Genomic DNA, 14,886 nt, shown 5'->3' with positions numbered 1-14,886 from the left:
CGCCTTACTATAACTTTCAATCCATGCACAGCTTCTGTAAATGGCAATTTCTCCGTCTCCTCATTTTGAGGCTATTGCTCAACGACGCTATATTACAGGGGACGTTTTCCCCTTGGGAAAAAATGAAAATAGAACAGCAAGGGGCTACAGCTTGGGCATTTAACATGGCTCAACTTGCACTTGTCGGCCTAAATGTGAGACAAAGCACCTCATGATCAAGCTCAACATTTGCATTCAAAACATGTTCTAGGCATTTGAAGCACAGTTCCAAATCCATACACCACTTTTGTAATGTCAATTTCCCAGTGTCTACTCATTTGAAGGCCATCTTTCATTGAGGCTCTACTACAGGGAAAAATTGCCCACAGGAAGGAATAAAAACAAGTTAGTAAGGTGTGACATCTTCTAGGTTATGTGGCTTGGGGCTGTTAGGTCGCGGCTAGTGTAAATTCAATACTGTCAATTTTATTGCTCAATGGGTTGGAAAGGTTGACTAGACGCAAACAGAATAGCCTATGGGGGAACAAGGAAAACCTTTCTAAGGTTTTTAAACATCCACTGTTGTATGTATAACTTGCTTTCAATGTTGCCACTTCTTTGCTTCACAAAATAAGAAGTTAATGCCCTTCTGGACAATTAAGATAATGTATTTCCAGTTTAGGGGACCGTGGAATATAGCCAATTTACATCACCAAAGTATCTACATGTCAAATACCAAGAGTAATATATCATATGAGGAGCTATTTGAAGCACAAATATCGAATGGACAAGTAAAGGAAAGGTTGATCAGGACAAGAAAGTTGGTTCCAACTGATTTGTATCTTACAAGATAGCTTAGCTACTAAGTTGGAAGTCTAATGTCAATTCTCTCCTTACAGTCACACTCAATGCCATTAGTACATTGTAACTTCACTGTAGTTTGATGAAAAGCAATACATCCGAGGGGTTAGTGCAAATAATGCCCATCTGCAATAGCTGCCAGATGTCATATTGTTAGATGTCTGCAATATAGAATGCAGAAGTTGTCAAATGGCTATAGGGCAGCTATTGCAGATAGGGCCTTCTTGCACTAATCCCTCAAGTCATGGTTCTCATTGATATCAAGGAGGCAGCAACAGTACTAACATTTTATCAACAGAACATTAATTTCATCATTTTTATTTTATGTTTAATATGAACCACAAGACCTACAAAGTTGTTTTCTTTCTTGATTTCCCCGACTTCATTTTAATATTCAAATGCCAGTTTACATGCATACAAAAGTCAATTAGACTTTGTAAATAGAACTGAACCAGGTTGCACCAGCTACTATACCCTGTAATTCACTCAAAATGATGGTGATAAAAAAGCCATCGTTAATTAAACTTGTTTGTGTAATATATATATTCAATTACGAGGGGCAGTCAGTATGTTTTAAGAGTTGACTCGTGACGTCATTTGTGGATCGTTTTCATGGCATTTCTCAATGATGATATAAACACTGTACCTTTGTCTTTCAAACAACACATGTAAAAATTATATCACACACATGATTACGTAACAGCATTAGCATAAAATCAATGGTCTAGAGTCACCTGGTGAAATTGAGTCGTTTTTGTTAAGGGAAATAAGAGGCCTAAATGAGATATTGTTGTATTGTATATATTTTCACGGGAATTAAAGAATGGAGAATGCTGCCGTTTGGAACAGTAATAGAACACAAACTACCAGTTCATTAAACCATGTTTGTTGGGCTGGAAAGGTTTTAGTTTATTTAAAATGCGTGGTCAAATATGTCTTATTTTTGACAAAAACAAGGCTTTTCTTTCTTTAAAAATCTTGATATTGCCAAAAATAGCAAGCGTGGAAATTTATATTTTTTACCAGTTCTGTTGACTAATCTCTAACATTTCAACGGGAGTCTCCCTAGAAAATATTTGAATCCGTGATTAAAATATAACTGTTATTCTACCATTGTTACATTTATACAAAAAGTAGTGGTACAAAGAGAGAGACCATCGTTTGAATGAGAAATTAATTTTTTAAACGTTTCTGTTCATTTCAGGTTGAGATCATCCATAAAAATTCATATGAATATTTAAATTACAATTTTCATAGCATTTTGTAATATTTTAGGCCCTATTTACATGGAATTTTGCAATTTTCGTGCATTTCCACCATGTTGTATCGGTCATCCCACCTATGCATGCGCAGATTGTTGTTTGATGTGCACCAGTTATCATCACACTGAGTACCAGCTCTCACACGTGACCAGTCATTATATTTTAGTATGTTTAATTTTGGAGATAATTGATGTCATTTGTAATAACTGCTTTTTCATTTTCGCCATTTTTGCAGAATAATTTCGCTTCCATTCAAGCCCTAAAGTTGTTGAAGTTTCCAGACGTCCCATTTCCACCAAAGTTTAATGACAAGTCTCATATTTTACCAAATGCAAACTGAGGACCTACTGTTTATTCCTGCCCAAAACTAGCTATATGCACCTTGTACTTTGGCTGTTCTCGGACATTGTAAACACGTGTATTTTCTGTAATTTAAAAGGCCCGCCTTTTTGCGTGATTTGGCAGTGTCCCTAGACTATTGATTGTATGCTAATACTGTTACGTAATCATGTGTAAGATATAATTTTTACATGTGTTGTATGAAAGACAAAGGTACAGTATTTATGTAATCATTGAGAAATGCCATGAAAACAATCCATAAATGACGTCACGAGACAACTCTTAAAACATACTGACTGCCCCTCGTATATACAATATGCCCTTAAGCATGCATATTACACACAGATAATACTAGCTATGCTACTCTGTAGGAACTAACACTAAGATTCTACACAAAACCTACAGATTAAGTCCAACATGCTTAACCCTCTTTTTAGAATACACATATTCCCATGACCTAACACCACATCCGCTGATGGGATCTTGTATTTACAAGAAAGAAGCTAGATTAGTATGCGTATCCATGATCTCGATCTCCATCCATAAACACTTCCGCAGTGTGCCATTAATAACCAATATCTTGAAAATGGTAACAGTGTATGGCTTGATTGCATTGGAAATTACTGGCTCACAGCAGTATGGGTAATGTAATGGGTTTGAAACTGGATCAAAATGCAGGGACAGCCTTTTAAGGAGAGGGAGAACAATCACTCTCTACTGCTCTCCTTACATCTGATATAGGAGAATGATTTTTAGCTCTTCTTAGTTGACTATTCTCTCCTTACATTCAACTGTAATATGCTCTAAAAAGCTCTCATTGAAGTCTCCAGAAGAGCTATTTAATGCTCTCCTGCAAATTCCAAAAGACGTCCTTGAAAATGGCCAGTATTCATGGAAAGGTACTAACTTAAGACTTAAACTAAAATGATATTAGTTTAGTGTTTTAAGACTATAATTTCTTATTGCAATTGCATGACATCATAGAGCATGAAAATGTAAAGCTTGTGACAAAATGATTGGACCACCAGAAATATTTCACTTTCACACTCTTTCAAAGTTTCTAGAATTCTTGAAATTGATTTATGGAATAGAGGTACATAGTGCTTTGCCAAGTTGAACTTAGTTTCCCTTTATAAATATTGACCATTCTATAGGAGTAAATGAAGACATTAAGTTTACGAACATACATACAGAAAAAGAAAAAACAAACATCCTCTAAGGCTAATTCTTTATAATTCTTTATCTCCAAGTACAATCCTCCCTCAGATCTTGTTCCTCAATTACCATGCTGCATTAAGAGATCATTAAAATCCAATTACTCAATGCAGCCCCTTAGAGTAACAATGCATTGAATTATATTCTTCCCTGATCCAATTTCAAATTCATCTTTTTGGCCATATTCCCTATAACTGCCCATCTTTCCTTTGACATCTCAATTCCTTAGAGATTTGAGACAAAATCAATGAGGCTATTAAGCTGTTCTGTACAAGGTGAGGCACAATTCTTTTCTAGTTCCAACTTTGCAATATGTCTTGAATTAAGCATCCCTCCACTACAGTCAAGTGAACGCAGCCGCGCACCTCAAGCATTTACGCAAAATTAAACAATTTTCATCTTAATGATTATATTTCAAATTTATTGTATAAAAAAGTGCATTCCTATGAGTACTAAAAATTCCTACCATTTGTTTGTTGGTTCTCAAGAAGATGCTCTATTAGAAATTATCCAAAGTTTGTACAATTAAACATGCTGCATCAAGGAATGGAGGCGTTAAAGAACAAAACCCGATACTAATTACTGTCCACTGAGGGAAGGAGAATTCCGTCAACCTTGAACCAAAATGAAACAAGATAGCAGAGTTGTCAAGTAAGCATGCGTGCCTGGATGCAATAGAATCATCCTCCATGCTCCTTTCAATTAGCTGATGAGATTGCTCAGACTTAAAATGCTGATGAGAGTTATCAAGAAAACGTGTATCCTAAAAAAAATCAAGGTTAATGTAATATAAATTCCCGATGGAGTAAAATCCTTTCCAATTTGTGATTTCATCCATACAACAAACCGGTAAATTTAATTAAGAAGTTAGGAGTTGGTATGGTTTCTATTTTTAAGCTTTAATGTTTAGATATTTTGCCTGTGTTGACATGGCTGGTGGATGTGCAGTACTACCAACACATGAGAAAATTGATACGAGGGAATTTCAAAATGTGTCAAACAGCTGAACGCAGGCGAAATCGGAGCTCAAATCTTGACATCAAAGTGTGCCTTTAGGTTAGAGACCTCATGCCATCTTCCTGACTATTTATATGTTAGCAGCTAGTAGCAGAGAATGTGCTGATAAAATCAACAATATTTAAACTTTTATTTTGCATGAAATTCAATGAATGGCAACACACACTTCCAACGCAGCAATTCTACTTGGTGATTATTCCTGTTCAGAAAGATGGTTCACAGAAAGCAACAATATTATAACGAATTTTGTTTGTTTTTCTGTTCTTTCTTGTTTTCTCTTTTAAGAAATTTCATCTGAGATTGCCAAAACATTCCAAATTTAGTTTTAATTTTTCACATTTGAAGAACTGGCATCCTTGAAGTAAACAAAAACAAAACAAAACCGATTGGCTTGAAATTATCCTTCTCCATGAAATCATCTTTGAAACCAAACTTCATTAAACAAAAAATATCACCTCTATCATGTACCAAGTGCATGGACGTACAAGATCTGTAATCATGAAATTAATTTTGAAACTGATTAATATTTAAGCGCTGCACTGGGAGTGCGGCCTTAACTATCCATGATGTCTTGTGTTTTGTCTCTTGTCATTCACACAGCCACTGAATATGCCACACTCTGTTTAACGTGAAAAGTTTACCTTACATAATTGACATGAATGTTGACATTTGAAGCTTCATCACATCTATTATATCTATCACGCTAAATTTAATAAACTTCTGGAAGCGGAAACAGCACTTATGAAATTGTTGGTGGTCAATGGTGGACATTGAATTGTGCAATGCATAACTGAATTGGCGATCCACATGTACAGTCATAATAGCAGACCTTGCAACATCGCATGACAGAGAGGAATGAACTGGCACTATCGTGCATTGAATAATAAAAGTGTAAAAACTTTGCAGGGTTTCGCTTTAGCTGCACAGAACATGAGATGTTATGAAAATGAGCCGCAGATCCTTCGCCATGTTGCACCTATCGTTATAATATAGACACGCGGTAAATAAATAGGTATTACAATGTACATAGTGTTTAGTACTCAGATGCAGGGCAGAGTACTCATTCCAGCAATGGGAAATAGCAATGTTAGGGGCTGCTAAGTGGAAAGGTCATATTCTTCTTTAGCAAAATAGAATGACTGCAATGTTGAGCATCTACTTTAAAGAGATGGTACTCAATCTCATATGTATGTATGTGCTTGTTTGTTTTGTCAGTGTGATAACAATCCCACTATTGAAGTGCTGTAGAGATCCACAAAACAGGGATGGGTGTTGATCACTTTCATTTTTTCCCAAAACGTAGTCACAAATTGGTTGGAAAACCTCTGCTACAAAATTTATGGTTTGAGATTACCATAAATTTAAGGGGGTACTACACCCCTGGCCAATTTTGTGCCTATTTTTGCATTTTTCTCAAACATTATAGCGCATTGGTGACAAGTAAGATATGTATATTATAGGGGCAAGGACTACAAGTACTGCACTGAAAATTCAGCAACTCAAGACAAGTAGTTACTGATTTATTGATCAAATATTGGTTTTCCCTCATTTTTGACTGTAACTCCACAACTGTTGTCTGTGCTGAAATCAAATTTCCAGTGCAGAAGTTGTAGTCCTTGCCCCTATAATATACATATAAATTGGACAGGGGTGTAGTACCCCCTTAAAGAACCTGAGCTACTGTTTTTTTATACAAAGACATCTTTTCAATAATTGTAAAATCAACTGCATCTTCATGAAGTACTCTGATAATTGTTTCTTACTTTTCAAACTTCTGCATAATGGATCAAAACATATGCTTTAAAAGATTTCAGGCTTTTCTGTTCAATATGTAACTTATCCAGGGTTGCTATCGAATGAGTACATCTTAACACATCCCCAAGGTGAACTTGATTACTATATTGACCGATTTTCATCAGTTGTGCCTTGTTTATAGTTTCTGCATTCTTGATACTATAGGGCAACTCACACATGGTGTCTAATTTCAGACTAAACAGCACATTGAATGTTTCAGTTCGCTTGGAACTACAAAACTAACTTCACACTCCAAAGTATGCATAAGGCCAAATAAAAAAATAAACATGTTTCACGTCCCCTCCCGCTTCCTATTTTGAGATTTCTTCAATTATATTTTTATTTTTTGAAATTCAGTTATAACTTTTAAAAAAATATGTCTAGGAAGTAGAGATGCTTTCTATACTAGCCTTGCTAATATACAAGAAACACTTTGGTAAGGTTTTGTGTTAATTAGAGGGGCTACCTCTCAGAACAACAAAAAAGGCCTCCTAATTTTTCCGGGCATTATTGTATACCGCTAAAACAGCTCTAATTATGGGTATATATACACCGATTTTTGCGATAAAAATAGAAAATAAAAGCCCCTCTTCCTCCTTTTTTTTCAAAAACCCGGACGTGAAACATGTTTTTTATTTTACTTGGCCTAACACAATACAAAACAAATTGCAGAAATTTGAACACGGCTTAAGTCCACCATATACAAGGTATGTTTCTTATAGTGATGTATTCTATTTATCTAGCACAAGATGTCACTGTGGACTGCCTGCTATATAAGTCAAGTACCTAACCAACATGGAAATGCAATGTTCATGTGTTCAACTTGGACATCCCATTCAAAAATAATTCAAAACAAATTGGAATCCAGCTATATAGCTGCATGGATAGTAGTTCCAACATCAATGTGAATTAACTTACTGCGAATCCTCCACAGGATATAATCATGACTTGTTTAAAAGCTACCTGAGCTTGTTGAAGTGCTCTACGGAATTAACGATTACATCTGGCTTATAATAATGCTGCACGCCTTGTACATTATCTTAAATTTATACTTCATCACTCTTTAATAAGTTAGAAACTTGATAAATGAAGTGAAACATTTAGTTAGAGGATGTAGGAAGTGTCAAATTTTCAAATCGCTTTCATCAGGTCTTTCACAAACCTTTCAAGTTTGCCAATGCACACACCATGAGAAGCGCATATAAAAAAAGGCAAATTACGTATGTGTAGTACTTTTCAAATCAGCTAGTGATGTGCTGATTAATAATTCAAACTGCTCACACATCTTTCACAAATCATACTTTTATACAAAGCAAATAATTCTGAAGGAGTTTAAAAGTGTCTGAAGGGTGTATCAGGAAAATAATCTTTATTAGGCAAAAAAAAATGTGTTACAGGCTCAACCGACCCGGATTTTACGCTTTGGGAGATTTTTTTATTTCATTTTCCTGAAATAAAAAATTATTTTTGGTTGAAATTGATTGATTTTGACTGAACATTTTTTGAAAAAATTCACAACATTTAAAAAAAAAACCATAAAGGTTTTGCCAGATTTTTCAAGCTTTTAGCCTCCAGAAAAAAAAAATCATGATTGGCCGACACAAATTGAAATGTCTGGCAGACCATAAAACAGGGTTTTTTCCCTATCTTCTTTGTTATTTTTTCTGTCATATGATAAACTGGCATTTTTGTTGGTTTTTGTATTTCTGTCATCTCTGTAAACCATATCAACAATTTTCAGCTACAGTTAAAGGGCTGAATTGGTATTTAGATAGTAAGGATGTCAACATCAAGAAGCTTTACTTAAACTTTATCTCTCTGTTTTTAATTTTCCAATCACCATCACCTGGTGCCTCCACATAAAAGTTTGCACCTGTCATCACCTCAAATAAATAAATCTTACCCCAGCCTTACATCAACTCAGAAAAATATTCCATATCTTTCAATCACTACTGTGAAGTCACTTCAGAATATCGAATGCCCCTTCCCCGATGATTCCCCTCCTATCTATATCAGTAAAACAAACATTCTACATATCCCAGCTGACTTGGGATGACTTGAGCTTGACGTCAGTGAAGCATGTTTGGAGCTCAATGACATTTTTTTTCATTATGATTTGTGGTATTCAATGTGTATTGTTAATTTGTTATCTATAATTTTAATTATATAAACAAATACTTCTGTTTCAGATGTACCAATGTTACTCACAAGTTACAGATTTATAAAGTTTCAGCAAATGCAATAGATGATTAGAAACTGAATATTATCATGAATTATGTAATTTTACCTGTAACTTTACCATTTCTAGGGATGGCATTTTCAGGACTTGGTAATATTATGGGAGCAATTTAACTTTCATACAGCAGATTAAGATTTTAGAAAAATAATTAATTAGTTCTCCAAAACAAGTGGAAACATTGGTATCATATTATATACTGTAGTCTGCTTAAATCCATTAAAAATTGGTATTTGTATGTTACTAGCGCACTATAATAATAATACATGTTTAGTTCTTGTCAAGATCCTTTCACACCAACGTTGACTAGCCGACATGCTAGTCCTGATTATCGCGTAAAAATAACCATTTAACACCTTGGTCACAGGATTTAATGATATGATTCAATTAGCCAATCAGAACACCAATTCTGTGTTTATGCTGTACCCGGCTGTATACATGCTAAAATCAGCAACAAAGCAAAGGAAAGCTGGTAACTGTTATATGCTGCTTTAATTTCAATTCCTTCATATACAATGTATATTACACTGGGAAATGAATATGAACATTCTAATAAGAAAACACTGTGAAAGTCAGCACATTAACCCAACTGACCCTTCCCAACATGTCATAATTGTCAGACAATGTTATTCATCATTTATGCTGTGCTGTAACATTTGGATGTATAAATAACACAACATGGCATGGTAGGTACTGTTATCATCAAGGAATAGCTATCATTCTGTTTTATTTGTGCAAATATATTGTTTGTTTTGTTTGTTTTGTTTTATTTCTTCTTTTGCCTGGGTTACTCATTCAGTGGATGTTTTAAGGTATCCTCTGTTCTTCCATGAGGCCCAGGGGTCACATAAAAATATACATTAAAATACATCAAAATAATGAAACAAAATATTTAATGTATACATATTTATGTATCTGAATAACGGCAACTGAAGTTTCTTATTAGTTTCCGATTGAAACCTTGGAAAAATGGATGAGGTCTCTATTCATTATTGATAATTTATTTTCGGATCTATCTATTTTTATTATTGCACTACATTCTAACATGCTAAAAGCATACTTTGGGTGTTCAGAAAATAAATTGTCTTACACTTTTATTATTGAACTATTTTGGTACGCTGTAGCATACATTAAACTCTTCGTAAGGCCAAAAAGAATTTGTCTCTCAAACATTCTGCAAAAATGCTAGGTGGCTATGATTTTTATTTTATCCAACTTTTCCTTGTTTTTGCTGAGTACTATGCACCCACTTTAAAAAAACCTTAATAACCTCAAAAAACCTGTAAAACAAGCCCAGCGCAAAAAGGCTGCACGCTAGGATGGGTTTCACTGACTTATGCGTGTGGGTTTGAGAGAAAACTCTTATTTTTTGGTCTTGGAAAATTGTGGCAATTTAAACATTTCATCATTAAATTAAATTAATAACTTCCATTGGTCTCAGAGCAGGGTCTTACGTGTCTTTTTAATATGAAGATTTTTTCCCCTGATCTACCAATATGTAAATTCACATACAATAGGAAACATTATACCTAGAGACTTAACGAACACACAAACAAACAACATTCTTGACTTAATTAAAATACTATGTACTTACCCAGCCATGTTCTACCAAGGTAGATGGACACAAATATTGGTGGAATGGTGAAGAAATCCACAATGGAATTCAACGAGATCCAGAAAAAGAACATATCAGAAGCTGCTACAAACTGTGAACATGGTAAAGGAAAACAAAGAGAATGACTGACAATTAATATTTCTTATTTCAAATGCCAAAATTGAATCTTCAAAAAAAAGTATTAGATACATTTTTCTTGTATTAATTTCACTCAAAACTTGCAATCAGGTTGTTATAGTGATAGGCCTCCATGTAAATGCGAGGTAGAAAACATCACACTCTAACCCTCCTGTGTCTACAAAACTCAACAGCCTGGCTGGATGCCTCCCCTTCAGATGGTGCACCTGGCAACACAGAGGGCACCTCCAACCAAACCACCCGGGGGAAATAATAAGCTTTTATAAAGAATTACAAAACAAATGAGAGCCAGTGGAGGGATTGACTGCAATTTGAAAAGGGTGCTGCACTTGTAAAAAGCTCTGTATGAACAAACCTGTGTATCATGTGACTGACTTTGTGGGTGTGGATTATTGAGACTCAAAAGGTTCCAAAAGTTTTTTTAAAAGATTATGACCAATATCTCAAGAATCATAGGACTATGAATGTCTTCAATATATTTCAGTTATTACCTTTCACACTGCGACTGCAAATTTTAAAACCATCCTACGAACTTCCTAAAACTGATTGGATCCCTGGCATCACCCAAAAAGCGGTTGGTAACTAGAAACTAAATTAAAGATTCAGTTTTTTCCTTCAACCATAAAAGAGCCCATCACAAGCTATCATAGTATTGTCAACACCATCAAAGCAAAATTCAAATTAGAAATGAATGAATAAATGTCATTGACATCTATCTGTTGACGACTTGCAATTACAAGTTTTCTCCAAAGGTTTAACTTGCGCAATTCATGCGAGTATTTGATTCAATATTAAAACATCATGGTTAAATAGTAAAGAGAGGCAGAGTGGAACATGAGGTATTTCCGTCTTTCAACTAATGTCAATTTCATTTGCAATTACACTAGGATTCTACATCTTGTTTTGTTTCTTTCCTGCATATCTGCAAAGCTCACAAACCATACACAGGATATGGAACAATCATACTGAGAAACGATGGGGAAGCACTCACTCACTTTGCAGGGCATATAAACTTGAAAATGTGGTGCTTTTGGGGTATTATGTAGGAAAAAAATAAGCACTTTTGGAAGTCATTTGAGAACAAAGCACTTTTATTATTATCTCATAATGAAAAAGTAAACATCTCTTATAAAGTTCAGGCATGGAAAAAATAAGCCCCCCTTTAAAAATATATATATCAAGTCTGGGAATTAGTCCACAAAAACAAAAAGTGTCACTTCTATGTATATACATAATGCTAGAAAGTTTGGTAAATAAAATATAGGTTTCCATTCTGCAACCCCCCCCCATGCCTCCCCCCCATATTGCCCATAAGCAAATAAGATTAAGAACTAGAACATGATCTGAGATGTATGATATGGAAAGGGATTAATTTTTAGAAAAAATGAACTGTTTTGCCAATTGTTTCCACAAAACCAAGAATCTTAAGAAATATATTTCACTTATAATTGCCTTTTTACATCAGTGTGGACCTTTATGAGAGATGGTGATTGGTGGGTATCTCCATTTGTCAGACATTTAACGTTAGATACAAATGTAGTTTGCATATGTCCCCCGAAACATTATTAAATACTGTCTGCTTCTGTTTAAAAGCATGAGTGCAACCATTTATTACTAAAATTGCACAGCATACATTGTAACTGAAGCACAAAATCCATCTATCACATGTTTTCAGGAAAGATAGCAATTAACTTCATCATGATATTGACTTGAGCATAAACCTCTATGTCTTACAGTATAAGTCAATGTATAAATTAAACAAAATCCTGTTTTGTATATGCACATGTAGCTTTTTGTAGGATTAATGACTACAATTGAGATGCAAGTATGAGGCTATTGACTCTGAGCCAAGCCTGTTGTCATGGTTATATCAAGCACCTGACATGGCTAAATACACTACGCCAAAGTCTATGTTTACCTGGACTGTCTTAAGCATCTCCTATCCATTAATCACCCACTGACGGTCCTTTCTTCTTGAGAGTAGAGGAGATAAGATCACTATCCTTTTCATTTTTGCTTACAAAACATGGAGGCCTCAACAAGTTCAACATTATACCGATTTTTACCAAGTAGTCAGCAGATTTGGCCAGTTCCCAGTTTCACATTATTTATTGCCTCTCTGCCTTGACTTAGTTCAGCATCAAAACATAACATGAATGCTGGGGGAAGCACCACAACATATACAGTGGGTTGATAAAAATATTTGAAGGGTTCAGTGGAAGAGCGGGGATCCAGTAAGTAAAGACCTCTAAAACTGTTGTGATTTTGACATATAAAATGAGCTACAAAATGATAATTGAATGCCTTTTAGAGACAGAAAGCTGTGGTTTTGCTGATGGAAATGGACTACAAAACATCCTTTTTAAAGATGCTTGCAAAATAATGTGGAGCGGACAACTATCATGAAACACCATGTATTTATCGACTTGTTAAATTCCTATAAAAATTCCATGATAAATTTAATTTTCCCCCTGAATAATGTCATTCTGCAAATAAATAACTATAACCAAGCTCTACATGCATGGATTTCCATGAATTTTGATAGAAATGGTAATAAGCATGCTCGGTATTTCAAAGAAACTAATGTTATTTACCTTACAATGCTGCTATTCAATCAGGTTATTCATTTTATAACGTACTGATACATGAAATCACTGTGCACCAAATAAAATATACATGCATGTAGTTCAAAATCTATATCATCAAAAGCAACCGGCATAAATATTCATTCAAAAATTAACCAGCAAGGTATTAAGAATTCAAATCAATCATAGCTAGTTGTTGAAGATTATTATTTTAAGGTAAATCAATGTATGCAACCGATATTGAAAATATTGATCCACGAATCTCTCGCTATCTCACTTTCTGTCTGTGGCTAAAGCAATACATCTCAAATCTCAATTGACTATAGAGAAGCCACTGACCTGGAAACTAAAGCAAGGATGCCAATTTCCTGCAAATATCTAAACAAAATAGATATTTTCCTGATATAAACACTAAACACGTTCATATTTCTTATACGCATCAATCTTTATTAGCTTGTTGACTAAAAATCAATTCACACATCAGGTTTCATCACAACCCTTGATGACGACGGGAATAAAACCATAATTCATGATGGATAATTTCCTGATCTAAACACTTTTCATCCATGAAGCCTGTCAATCTCTGTTAACTAGCTGGTTCAACATCAATTCACAATTTAAATCAAAGTATCAATGAAGCATCCAGAAGATTGGCAAAAGTAAACCCTAATTCATGAAAGATAATTCCCCGATTCCTCAACTTATCCGAGAAGCCTGTCAATCTCAGTGAACGGCATTATATTGATTCACAATTTAAATTGTAGCATCAACAAAGCTCTATGTGTTTAAATGTATCTGGTTCCAGTCCTGGTCAAATACTTCCCAATGCTTCATACAAAACCTTGACGAGAAGGTCGACATCACATTCTCATCAATACGTGGTTTTTTTTTAATAGAATCTAGCGAATGAAATAACCCTCCTATAGGTTACAGCACCTAAATATTGAAGCTTACACATAAGCTCATATGACCCAATTTAATAATTGCATAACGTAATTTAATAAGCCCAATTTCAATCAAGATTGATCCGCAAGCAACTAATTTGTCCATATCTTATGGGGAGGATTTGGGTGCAAATTGATATTGAGCTCAATGAGCTAACGAAGATTGATGAGGACGAATTAAGGTCATTATCTCCCATTTTGACTTTGTTTTGACACTGCTTATGTGTGTGTTTTCTTAAAAAACAAAAACTGTTTATAAAAAAGACTAGGTGTGTCTGACAGGGATTCCCTCAAGTTCAGTGGGTCACACTTTAGAGAAGGCCCATAATCAGGAAAATATACATGAATATAAGGGTGATTAAGCAAGTAAAGTCCAGGTTTAGATGGTGTCAAGATTTGTGAACAAACTAAAAGACAGATGAAGTCTTATAATGTCTGAAACTTGTTTCATTAGGGGGAGAATTAAGATGATTCCTTATTTAATTCCCATTGATATGATATTGGGTGATAAAAGTAAAATACACACATGTTTTTATGTGTAAATTACAAGCGTAAATTGAAATCCACTTACCCGTAACAGAAAATAAAACATGAAAAAAATATTGAAAGCCAAATCTATCTGGAATACAGTGTCTTCGGCAACCAAAAAGCACCACTCCACTGGCCTGAAAAGAAAAAAAAAAAAAAAGGGAATTTGTAAGTTATATATTCTTTAAGATCATAAAACTTGATGATATTTAAGATGGAAGAACATTCACTGATGATTAGAACATGTATGAGAACAAAATGTGTAATAGCAAATCTCATTGACAAGTGTATAACAGCAATCAAATGGTGCAGGGAAAAACGAGTAAAAATAGCTGCACATTACTCACAGCTTTAGGGCCAGTACATAGTTTGA

The 14,886-nt window shown here is 34.6% G+C and overlaps 1 protein-coding gene across 1 annotated transcript in view; it reads right to left on the bottom strand.

The window, feature by feature from the left end:
* LOC140171203 (calcium-activated potassium channel subunit alpha-1-like) overlaps positions 1 to 14,886 on the bottom strand; it is a 197,772-nt gene that overhangs the window by 127,307 nt on the left and 55,579 nt on the right. Inside the window, exons 4-5 of the mRNA XM_072194417.1 lie at positions 14,557 to 14,650; positions 10,298 to 10,409 (exon numbers count right to left, since the gene is read on the bottom strand). Of these exons, the coding sequence (XP_072050518.1) occupies positions 10,298 to 10,409; positions 14,557 to 14,650 (206 nt within the window). The remainder of the gene's footprint in view (positions 1 to 10,297; positions 10,410 to 14,556; positions 14,651 to 14,886) is intronic.

Source organism: Amphiura filiformis, chromosome 15 (assembly GCF_039555335.1).
Source record: "Amphiura filiformis chromosome 15, Afil_fr2py, whole genome shotgun sequence".
NCBI lineage: Eukaryota > Metazoa > Echinodermata > Ophiuroidea > Amphilepidida > Amphiuridae > Amphiura > Amphiura filiformis.
Note: the sequence above shows the minus strand (reverse complement) of the source record. Positions and strands in the feature narration are given on the sequence as shown.